Source organism: Terrapene carolina, unplaced genomic scaffold, assembly GCF_002925995.2.
Source record: "Terrapene carolina triunguis isolate 2854851 unplaced genomic scaffold, T_m_triunguis-2.0 Scaffold67, whole genome shotgun sequence".
Taxonomy (NCBI): Eukaryota; Metazoa; Chordata; order Testudines; family Emydidae; genus Terrapene; species Terrapene triunguis.
The window spans coordinates 32,711,581-32,723,936 of NW_020664418.1; the positions used below are offsets into that span (position 1 = coordinate 32,711,581).

The window sequence follows — 12,356 nt, forward strand, 5'->3', positions numbered from 1 at the left end:
ATACCTCCCCCAAAAACCTCCTCCCAACCCAGGGGTAATGTATCCCTTTACTTCGCGTGAGCCACTTTGCTGGGCTCCAGTAAGAGAATTACAACCCCCTGCCCTAACCCTGACCCCCTAGCTGAACTGAACAGGGGCCCAGACTTGTTGGGCCTGAAGGGGCAATTCTGGGGCCTAACTAAGTTCCTAGGGCTCAAGTGGCCTGTTTCTCACGGGGGGAGGAGGCATAAACACTGGTGAGGCCTGGTCCAAAATCAACGCCAGCCCACCCCCAAGCCATTTTCTGCCTCCCCTGGCCCCCAAAGGGAATGGGGAGCCAAACTCGTCCTGTCACTGCCTCCTGAGAAGGCAGCCTCTCAGAGCGGCTGAGGCAGGGACACGCACAGAGGGGGCCCCCGCGCCAGAGAACCCCATCGCCCCCCAGACCTCACCAGGTCATAGTCCTCTTCATCATCGCACATGAAATCATCCTCCATGTCAGACATCTTGGCCGGAGGACGGGAGGGGAAGGAGGGGGCAGGGGGAGGGCCGCAAGACCGGAGCCAGCCCCCTTCTCCCACAAGCCTCCGCGGCTTCTGCCCAATGTGACTCCGCTCAGCTAGGAACCGAAATTTCGTTCTCCCCCGCTAGCCCCGCCCGTGGAGACACGGAGCCGAATAGCGGGTGCACCGCGCTTCAGTCCCGAGACCGGCTGCCGGGCCCTTAGCAACCGGCTGCCGGGCCCTTAGCAACCGGCTGCCGGGCAGCGAGTTGGGCCTGGCCTTTCTCGGCACCGCTCCCCTTAAACCCCGCGCCGGAAATCCCAAGGGCCCGCAGGGACAGCCTCGCTTCCCCACTAAAAAGCTGTAGGGCCCATGGGGCAGCAGCACTATCCCCCCGTACGCACTAAAGCAGTGGGGTACTAGGCCCTTAAGGGCAGCCTCGCTTCTCCCGTAGATCGGTAGGGCCCATAGGGGCAGCACTCTCCCCCAGTGCAATCAGGAGGAGCCTTAAGAAGAGGACTGCCCCCCTCCTTGTACATCAGTGGAGCCCGTAAAGACACTACTTCTCCCCCTGTTGCGTCACTGGATCACATCATTGGGGCCCCTCTTGGGGAGCACCGTTTCTCCAGAGACATGAACGGGGCCTTGCAACAGGGCTGTGCCAAATGTGCATGAATGTAGGACCATAAAACGCAGAAAAACTTGTTCTGGGGTCGGTTGTACTAGTTCTACATTGATATGTCATTGATTTTACTCGAGTTGCTCCTAATTTACATTGGGGTGAGAGCAGAATGAGACCCAGAGTTCCCATGCTCTAAACTACCTGCTATACACTGATGAGGCAAATCAACTACCCCAGACAGGGGATTCAAACTACTGCCCTGTTCAAAGTCTCTGAAAACAATAATAATGCAAAATGCCTTATGTATATTAATGGATTAATCAATAGTAAGAAGTTAATTCCTGTTCTTTTATTTTGTTTGCTTCTTATAGAATCATTGAACTGGAAGGAACATTGAGAGGTCATCTAGTTCTGTCCCCTGCACTCAAGGCAGGACTAAGTATTATCTAGACCATCCCTGACAGGTGTTTGTCCAACCTTCTCTTAAAAATCCCCAATGATGGAGATTCCACAACCTCCCTAGGCAATTTATTCCAGTGCTTAACCACTCTGACAGGAAGTTTTTCCTAATGTCCAACCTAAACCACCCTTGCTACAATTTAAGCCCATTGCTTCTTGTCCTATCCTCAGAGGTTAAGAAGAATAATTTTTCTCCCTCCTCCTTGTAACAAACTTTTATGTACTTGAAAACTGTTCTCATGTCCCCTCTCAGTCTTCTCTTCTCCAGACTAAACAAACCCAATTTTTTCAAGCGTCTCTCATAGGTCATGTTTTCTAGACCTTTCATCATTTTTGTTGCTCTTCTCTGGACTTTCTCCAATTTGTCTACATCTTTCCTGAAATGTGGCACCCAGAACTGGACACAATACTCCTTTGAGGCCTAATCAGCGCAGAGTAGAACGGAAGAATTACTTCTCGTGTCTTGCTTACAATACGCCTGCTTATACATCCCAGAATGATGTTTGCTTTTTTTGCAACAGTGTTACACTGTTGACTCATATTTAGCTTTTGATCCACTATGACCCCCAGATCCCTTTCTGCAGTACTTCCTAGGCAGTCATTTTCCATTTTGGATGTGTGCAACTGATTGTTCCTTCCTAAGTGGAGTACTTTGTATTTATCCTTATTGAATTTCATCCTATTTACTTCAGACCATTTCTCCAGTTTGTCCAGATCATTTTTAATTGTAATCCTATCCTCCAAAGCACTTGCAACCCCTCCCAGCCTGGTGTTGTCCGCAAACTTTATAAGTGTACTCTCTATGCCATTATCTAAATCATTGATGAAGATATTGAACAGAACTGGACCCAGAACCAATCCCTGCGGGACCCCACTCATTATGCCCTTCCAGCATGACTGTGAACCACTGATAACTACTCTCTGGGAACGATTTTTCAACAGTTATGCACCCACCTTATAGTAGCTCCATCTAGGTTGTATTTCTCTAGTTTGTTTATGAGCAGGTCATGCGAGACAGTATCAAAAGCCTTACTAAAGTCAAGATATACCACATCTACCGCTTCCCCACATCCACAAGGCTCGTTCCCCTGACAAAGAAAGCTATTAGGTTGGTTGGACACGATTTGTTCTTGACAAATCCATGCTGACTTTATTTATCACCTTATTATCTAGGGCAGTGGCTCCCAAACTTGTTCCACTGCTTGTTTAGGGAAAGCCCCTGGCGGGCCGGGCCGGTTTGTTTATCTGCCGCGTCCGCAGGTTCGGCTGATCGCGGCTCCCAGTGGCCGTGGTTCGCTGCTCCAGGCCAGTGGAGCTGCTGGAAGCGGTGGCCAGTACGTCCCTCGGCCCATGCCGCTTCCAGCAGCTCCCATTGGCCTGGAGCGGCGAACCGCAGCCACTGGGAGCCGCAATTGGCCGAACCTGCGGACGCGGCAGGTAAACAAACCGTCCCGGCCTGCCAGGGGACTTTCCCTAAACAAGCAGCGGAACAAGTTTGGGAACCACTGTTCTAGGTGTTTGCAAATTGATTGCTTAATTATTTGCTCCATTTTCTTTCCGGATACAGAAGTTAAACTGACTGGTCTGTAATTCCATGAGTTGTCCTTATTTCCCTTTTTATCGATGGGCACTATATTTGCCCTTTTCCAGTCTTCTGGAATGTCTCCCGTCTTCCATGACTTTCCAAAGATAATTGCTAATGGCTCAAATATCTCCTCAGTCAGCTTGTTGAGTATTCTAGGATGCATTTCATCAGGCCCTGGTGATTTAAAGACATCTAAATTGTCTAAGGTTATGTCTGCACTACCACGGTAAGTTGACCTACGCTACGCAACTCCAGCTACGTGAATAACATAGCTGGAGTCGACGTACCTTAAGTCGAGTTACCGCGGAGTCTACACCGCGGAGGGTCGATGGGAGAAAATCTCCTGTTGACTTACTCTTCTCGTTAGGGGTAGAGTACAGGGGTAGACTGGAGAGCGATCTGCAGTCGATTTGGTGGGTCTTTACTAGACCCGCTAAATCGACTGCCGGTGGATCAACATGTGGATCCCTGACATAGTGTAGACCTGCCCTAAGTAATTTTTGACTTGTTCTTAACCTATTTTAGACTCTGATCCTACCTCATTTTCGCTGGCATTCACTATGTTAGACGTCCACTCGCCACCAACCTTCTTGGTGAAAACTGAAACAAAGTCATTAAGCACCTCTGCTATTTCCACATTTTCTGTTATTGTCTTTCCCCCTTCATTCTGTCCTTGGTCTTCCTTTTGCTTCTAATGTATTTGTAGAATGTTTTGTTTTCTTGTTTCCTTTTATGTCCCTAGCTAGTTTGATCTCGTTTTGTGCCTTGGCTTTTCTAATTTTGTCCCTATGTACTTGTGTTATTTGTTTATATTCATCCTTTGTAATTTGACCGAGTTTCCACTTTTTGTAGGACTCTTTTTTGAGTTTTAGATCATTGAAGATCTCCTGGTTAAGTCAGGGTGGTCTCTTGCCATACTTCCTATCTTTCCTACGCAGTGGGATAGTTTGCTCTTGTGCCCTTAATAATGTCTCTTTGAAAAACAGTGAACTGTCTTCAATTGTTTTTCCCCTTAGACTTGCTTCCCATGGGATTTTACCTACCAACTCCCTGAGTTTGCTAAAGTCTGCCTTCTTGAAATCCATTTTAGTACCCTTCCTAGGCCCTGAGTTCTTTACACTTAATCTAAGCAAAGAATATTTCAGTAAAAGTTTTAAAATTCTATAACTCTTGAACCTTCTAAAGGTCAAGAAAACCGGGCCCTTCAAAAATGAACTTATTCACCAGGCTGGTTTGTTTAGGGGATTTATGTACCATCTAAGCATTCTCTGGGTGCTAGCTCAAAAAGGCAAGTTTGCACAAAATATATTAACCACTCAAGCTAATATGTATTTCCTTTATACAATGCCTTCCATCTGCTTGGGAAGGACCCTTATGGGCAATATATGTATAACACCACTGATCGGGAGACTCATCTTGGATAGAGGGCACAAGGATGTCAATGCTAATATCAGATTTAAAAGTATGGGAGGAAATTCATGGCACTGGTATAAAATTAGGTTTATGTCAAATAAATCTCATTATGGTTTTGGTCTATCTTTTGATGTTTTTCACTTTTAGTGGTAGTTGATTCCTTCATCCCCTCCACTTGAAAATTCAGCTAGAACCACACACAAAAACATGTGTATTATCCCCCCCTTTCCCCTGGATATCTCTTGGAGGAGTTCTTATTTTCCTTCTTCTTCCTGTCACCCTCTCTAGGCCTCTGCTGCAACTGCCCTCCTCCCCCATAATGCTTTCTTCTACTGACCAGGAAAGCAGACATTCTGCTAGTGCCTTTTCTGCCCCCTCCACACTATATTCTAAAAGCTAACTTATCATCCTTTATTGTTATTTGTTTTAATGGCAAGAGTGTACTAGATGATTCCTGGAGTGGTAGATCCAGGCAGCACCCTCCAATTCCCAACAGGACAGGTGGTTTGAAAACAGCAACTGCTTCCACGTAGCCACCAAGCAATACCAGCAGCCTTGCCAACTAGAGTCTATTTCCTCTTTGCGTGAATCAAGAGGAGGGAATAGACCTCAAAATGTATTTGACAAGTTGTAGTACAAAGTCAAACAAAGCACTAAATCACACATTTGTATCACAGTGTAAAGTGTATGATCTTTTGAAAGATTATTGCTGAAATACAGGTTAATATATTGACTTAATATAAGGTGAAGAACATTAGGAAGCATACAAAGGCTGTCCTTTAAAATAAAAGACAAATACCATGCTAATACATAATAGTGAGAAGAAGGGAAATTGTTTGATATGCCTGTATTGTGTATTTCATTATAATAACCCCATTCCCTTTTATATATGCTCTTCTTTACATAATTTACACCTCTTGACCAACAGATCTGTAGTCATATTTCCATATGTTCCAAATCTCATATGTCCAGGGCCTATTGTTCTGGAATTTTTCCTCCCTTAGCTTATACAAAAGGACTTGTGGCATAATTGATAATTATTTATGTTATTTCAGTTGGTATGTGGTCCTTGGTTTTGTGTTGCTTGTGGGTGTTTTAAGAATCTGTTCCTGCTCTTGAATTTAATCTGGGATGTTACCGGCTTATTTTGATTTATGATTTAGCTCATTCTTGATAATGTGCCCATGCCTTCAAGCATGGATGCCTAGAAATTAAAGGTTAATAGTATTATAATGTGCTGACTGGTGTATGTATATTACTGACCTCTATTTGACAAACTCAGAACTGCACAATGGTATTCATAGATCCTGATATTTCTAGTTATACTTTTGCTCAAATGCTAGAGATCTGAGTCCACTTGGAGAAGGTGGCATTGAATTCTCTCCTTCTGCAACCAGGTAATTCCCAGATGGCCATGGATTTGGTTTGGTACATACGATCTGCTGGTTACTTCCTGCTCTTTCCCAGCAAGCAGGATTGTCGTTAGATTTATGTTTTGTGCAATATTAAGCAACAGCTTTTCTGTTACTTCACAGATAAAATCTCTTTGATTTGGACATAGCTATCTGCATGGAAGGACACAAAGCACTCTTATGAAGACAAATGTAGGGTTTTGTCTGTTGGACTTTCAGAAACAGCCACTTACTTAGGTTCTTAAGTTTCTGGCAGCTCTTCAGGCCACCACGTTTTCATTGTACATGTCCTTCCTGGCTAGTTAAGGCTCAAGCTGCTGCTGCGGCTAAGAGAACTTTTTTCCATCTGCACATGATATAAAGAGTGAGATCTTTTCGTTTGGATGTCGATCTTGCTACACTTATCCATATCTTTTGTCTGTTGAGACTAGATTACTGTAATGCACTCTGCTTGAGGCTACAGCTTAAACCACTTAAGTCAGTTCAGAATATGACTATCCACTTATTAAGATCATAATGAGAGCTCATAAAACCAGTGCTCTGTAAACTGCACTGTCTCCTTCTAGGTTGAATTCAATATGTTTATCTTGACCTTTAAAGCCTTAAATGATTTGGGATCAGGCTACTTGAGAGTGTGGTTCTTCTTATGCAATATTGCAACAACTGATAATGCAAGATTGACCTTGAAAAAAACCTGACTCACATAAATCCAATCCTGGAGATTTATGACCTCTTCGTGAGTGCACTGCGCAATACCTCCAGGTATATACCTTGAGGATGTAGAACTGAGCACGTACCAGGGTTTACTCCTGTGCTAATAGCCAGATATAAAAAATACCAACAAATGTTCCAAAGAGATCCTTTCTTGGAAAACACTATCACAGCAGGGACAGCCCTAACTAACAAGCTTCAAGAAGAAAGGCAACAGAAATGGAAAGAATTGATTGAAGGAACACTAGCAGGAAGCATGGTTGGCCATTCGCAAGTTGAATAATGATCCAAAGAAAGTAGAGCAACACCACAACATCACAGCCAATCTGGTGGCACACCAGCTTCTGTTCAATGGGAAAGCTCTGAACAAGCAGCCTAAATATTAATTATACAGCAAACTGATCTGGAAGAAGATCATTTCACCACACCATACACAATAGATGAACTCAATGCCAGAAAAAGTCACTTGAAGAACGGCAAAGCAGTTGGACTCAAAGACATATGCATGGAGCAGATTAAGCATTTTGGTCCTGCAACCAAGTTATGGATATTACGCCTCTGAATTAGAATACCTAAATTATGGTGACGAGCCCATGTAATAGCTCTATTGAAGCCAGGGAAGGATGCCTCTGACCCAAAGAACTTGTGGCCAATATGACTTCTATGCCTAGAGCCCTGCAAATCCACGGATATCTGCATTTGCGGATATCCGCAGACCATTTTTGAGAATTGCTGATTGGATGCAGATACAAATTTTGTATCCACGCAGGCCTCTCTCTATGCCACCTCTATAAACTTTACCAACACCTCATTCTCAATCTCTTCTCACCTCAGATTGAACAGCATCTAATATCTGAACAAGCTGGATTTAGATCAGGAAAGTCCTGCACTGGCCAAATATTAAATATTAACCAGCATATAGAAAATGGATTCGAGAGAGGGAAGATAACAGGCACTGTGTTCGTAGACCTATCAGCGGCATATGATACAGTCAACCACCAAAACTTGCTTGCCAAAGTCTACGATATGACACGACTACCACCAAGTGCAGCTTGTCCGATCTCTTCTGGAGAACAGACATGTTTACGTAGAACCGTGCAAGAAATGGAGCCACTGGAGATGACAACGAAATGGCCTCTCACAGGGCAGTGTGTTAGCACCAATCCTGACCAGTGACCAGCCCATACAGAGCAATACAAGGAGCTTTATATATGCCATGGTCTATGCATCATGTCACAGAAGATGGACTTTGCTACTGTCAAGAATAGAATGATGTGTACTGAGCAACCTCCCAACTTATTACAATAAACACCAGCCTTGTGCTAACCCAGCCAAGACACAGGTGATGGCCTTTCACCTACGCCATCGAGAAGCCAAGCGGAAACTAAATATCATCTGGGATGGAATCCCACTGGCTAATCACCTGAACCCTGTCTACCTGGAGATGACATTGGACCGGATACTTGCCTTAAAAGCACATGTAAAGAAGACGAAAGGAAAAGTTAGTGCCCGTAACAACATCCTCCGAAAGTTGGTCACCTCAAAGTGGGGAGACAATCTAGCTACTTTGGGAACCACTCCTATCGCTTTGTGCTATTCCATAGCAGAGTATGCATGCCCAGTGTGGGAACGATCCATCCATGCTAAGAAATTAGACCCTGTTCTAAACTACAGTTGTTGTGGAATAGCACGATGTCTAAAGCCAACTACTTACTAGCTGGCATTGCGCCACCCGATACCAGGAGGACAGTAGCAAGCCAAAGGGAAAGATCGTGGCAGATGGAAGATCCAAGGCATCCATTATACGGTCACACAGGAGTAATCAAACACCTTAAATTGCGAAAGAGTTTTATAACCAGTGTTGTGCCTTTGGATACAACAGCTGCAAGGCACAATTGATGTTATGGAATGAAAGACTATGCGAGTTGGATGCACTGAAATAGATCTGGAATCCCAGGAGGTCCTTCCTGGAGGGGCAGATACAGACTGATCAACATGGTCATGCCTGAACCGCCTGTGCATGCAAACTGGCAGATCAACTACTAATACAATCAAATGGGGCTACTCTAATGGCATGAATATGTGAATATGGTGAGACGCAAACTATGAAGCACCTGCTCGTTTGCCGACTCTTTGGGATGACCTGTACAAAGGAGGACCTTGCTGCAGTGATGGAAAGAGCCATTGCTTGTGCACAGTTCTGGAAAAACATCTAGTTTGTGACAAGGACACGAGAAGAAGCAGAAGTGCAACATTGGAATTCACTTACCCTGTTGGTCTGCCAGAGCCCAGCTGTGTCAACCTTCTGAGCAAACTGGAAGGCCCTCATGCCTCCTGCACAGTTGGAGTAGGGGTGGAATGAGGATTCGATAGTTTATGGATGACTGATGTGAAGAGTGGATTGTTGTTATTCACCAGAGGGGTTAGTCCACAGCAGGGGTAGGCAGCCTATGGCACGCGTGCCGAAGGCGGCATGTGAGCTGATTTTCAGTGGCACTCACACTACCCGGGTCCTGGCCACCGGTCCGGGGGGCTCTGCATTTTAATTTAATTTTAAATGAAGCTTCTTAAACATTTAAAAAACCTTATTTACTTTACATACAACAATAGTTTAGTTATATATTATAGACTTATAGAAAGAGACCTTCTAAAAACGTTAAAATGTATTACTGGCACGCGAAACCTTAAATCAGAGTGAATAAATGAAGACTCGGCACACCACTTCTGAAAGGTTGCCGAACCCTGGTCCACACTGTAGAAATTTGAATGACACTATACAATACTATGTATGTTAGCGCACTTATAGCCTTGTCGGATAGGTACCTTTTGGATTTTATGGATTGAAATAGTAGGATAAAATAAATAATAATAATAGCCATCAGCCTCTTGCTGAACAAATCAGTTACTCCAAATAACCAGAGTCACTATTCTGATGGACAATAGGGTGCCATAGGAAAGTGTGTGTGTGTGGGGGGGGGGCAATCCAGCACACCATAGAAACACCCACACATAACACAAACCCTCAGAATAAAAAAAACGCCTTCAGGATAAGGCGTTTTGCTTCCTCTGTTAATATTTATTTTGTGTTTTCACTGTATGGGTTTGCTGTGGGGGAGAGATCTGGGAGTGAACTTGTTCGTGGCCCTTGTTCAGAGGAGACATTGAGTCATGCTGCCCTTTTCTGCAATTACATTGTATGTTTTTAAGGCACAGAGCTGTCAGTCCTGGTTCGCTGGGAGAGAGACCGTCTCCTTGGGAATTGATTTGCTTTGTCTTTCACTGAGATCTTACACCTCATTGGTGCAGACATTGAAAAAAACCCTCCTCCGCTCCTATTGTCACATCAACGTCAAACAAGGTCCTGCCGTGGGCAGGAGCCAGGGCACAAAGCCAGACACACAGGTGGGGAGGAGCCGGTGCTCAGGCGCTTGTCCGAACCCTGCTGGATGTCTGGGCAGGGGCTTGCCCGGCACAAGCCCTGCCCAGAGCACCCGGACCTGGGCGGGGAGGAGGCAGGGCTGCCCCGCAGCCCGGAAGGAAGGGAGACGTTTCCTCGTCCCGTGATAGCAGCCTACGGTCCCGGCCGCAGGCAACCCGCCGCTGCCTCTGCCTCTCTGCCGCCCCGCACAGCCCCGCGAGGCCGAGGATGGCCTCGGACGCCCCCGCCACCCTCCCAGTCCAGCTGGCGGAGCAGCCCAGGTGGGTGGGTGTATGGCCTGGAGCCGGGCCCGTTCGGAGAGCAGGAGCCCGGCCTGCGAGCTGGGCAAGGGGCTGCCGCATGCAGCGGCCCCGGCGCTAGGCGCTGCTGATGCTAGACACGGGCTGCAAAGCGGCTGCGTCTCTCCCGGGCTTTGCCGGGCAGTGGCCGGTGCTGAGGGCGCAGCAGCCGTCCCCAGTGCAGGCTGTGTCCGGTCTCTCCTCTGTCCCGCAGTGACGGCAAGTGCCGCTGAAGGGCGCTAGCTCCACGGCCCTGGACCCCGAAGCCTTTCATTTGTTCCCAGAAGGGTGGTCGGCCTCTAGGCATAGGTGCTGGAACTAGGACGTGGGGGGGGCTGCTGCACCCCCTGGCTTGAAGTGGTTTCCATCATATACAGGGTTTACAGTTTGGTTCAATGGCTCTCAGCACCCCCACTATACAAATTGTTCCAGCACCACTGCCAGTAAGCACAAGCAGCCACTTGGGGAGCTACCCTGACTCTGATTGCCCTAACCAGCCCTCCCCCCAGAGTGGGAGGAAAGTCACCATTAGTGTGACCAGGCACCCTCAAACTGCTGCTAGCCAGATGGAAAGGGCGACTTTGTGCAATCCATCATCTCTTTGGGAGACTCTGGCAGCAGAGCCACCCGTCCAGATCCCTCTTCCCCCTTCCAGATGGGGGAGTAGAGGGGGAGGAAACTCATAACCAGTTCAGGTTTCCCCCTCCCCTCTTTTGCTATGGCAGTGGGATGGCAACCCAGTCCTTGATCTTTCTCTCCTTCCCCCCTCTAAGCTCCAACCCTGTCATCCCTAGGCATTCTGAACATTGTAAAGCCAACCCAAAAGGCAGTGAAAATTTACTCCACATCACCTTCCTTTCCAATAAAAAGAATAGGAGTACTTGTGGCACCTTAGAGACTAACAAATTTATTAGAGCATAAGCTTTCGTGGGCTACAACCCACTTCTTCGGATACATATAGAGTGAAACATATATTGAGGAGATATATTCACACATACAGAGAGCATGAACAGGTGGGAGTTGTCTTACCAACTCTGAGAGGCCAATTAAGTAAGAGAAAAAAAACTTTTGAAGTGATAATCAAGATAGCTCAGTACAGACAGTTTGAAAATACTTACATTGAATCTATCTCCCCTTGTAAGTATTTTCACACTTGCTTCTTATCAAACTGTCTGTACTGAGCTATCTTGATTATCACCTCAAAAGTTTTTTTTCTCTTACTTAATTGGCCTCTCAGAGTTGGTAAGACAACTCCCACCTGTTCATGCTCTCTGTATGTGTGTATGTTTCACTCTATATGCATCCGAAGAAGTGGGTTGTAGCCCACGAAAGCTTATGCTCTAATAAATTTGTTAGTCTCTAAGGTGCCACAAGTACTCCTATTCTTTTTGCGGATACAGACTAACACGGCTGCTACTCTGAAACCTTCCTTTCCAATATTCCTTAACAAAAGAGGGACCACCTCTCTCCATGCTCCTGGGTCTAAGGCCTGCTTTGTTTGGAAGTGTTATTAGGAAAGCTAAATCTCATTGTGCAGCAGAAGAATGCATGGGCAAGTCCCGTAAACCTCTGTATTTATGTTAGCATTCAGAGAAGAGGTGTGTTCTAAACTGTACCTCCACCAGTCAGAGTACACTGCATTTCACTTAATTTTAATTCACATATAAAGGCCATCGTTTTCAAATTTGCCTGTGCAAAGCTGAAGCAAATGGGAGTTGTGTTGCTCAGCAACTCTGAAAAATCAGATCTGATTTAGATACCTAAATGGAAGCACCTATGTTTCAACATTTTGGCCAAAGTTTACAAAGAGATAAGACTATTCTTGCTTACAAAACACATCTTGGGGTATGTCTACTCTTAAAATGCTACTGCGGCACAGCTGCGGTGCTGTAGTGCTTCAGTGTAGACATTACCTATGCCGGCTGAAGGGAATCTCCCATTGGCATAGGTAATCC

At 45.8% G+C, this 12,356-nt stretch overlaps 2 protein-coding genes across 3 annotated transcripts in view; one reads left to right on the plus strand and one right to left on the minus strand.

The window, feature by feature from the left end:
• The window catches only part of COPS2 (COP9 signalosome subunit 2), a 48,443-nt gene extending 47,935 nt beyond the window's left edge, over positions 1 to 508 (minus strand). For both annotated transcript variants that reach the window (XM_024200532.2, XM_024200524.2), the window contains exon 1: positions 432 to 508. In XM_024200532.2, the coding sequence (XP_024056300.1) occupies positions 432 to 485 (54 nt within the window). In that variant the 5' untranslated portion in view covers positions 486 to 508. The remainder of the gene's footprint in view (positions 1 to 431) is intronic.
• Positions 509 to 10,208: 9,700 nt separating this feature from the next.
• GALK2 (galactokinase 2) overlaps positions 10,209 to 12,356 on the plus strand; it is a 69,403-nt gene continuing 67,255 nt past the window's right edge. Inside the window, exon 1 of the mRNA XM_024200492.2 lies at positions 10,209 to 10,383. Coding sequence (XP_024056260.1) covers positions 10,331 to 10,383 — 53 coding nt within the window. The 5' untranslated portion in view covers positions 10,209 to 10,330. The remainder of the gene's footprint in view (positions 10,384 to 12,356) is intronic.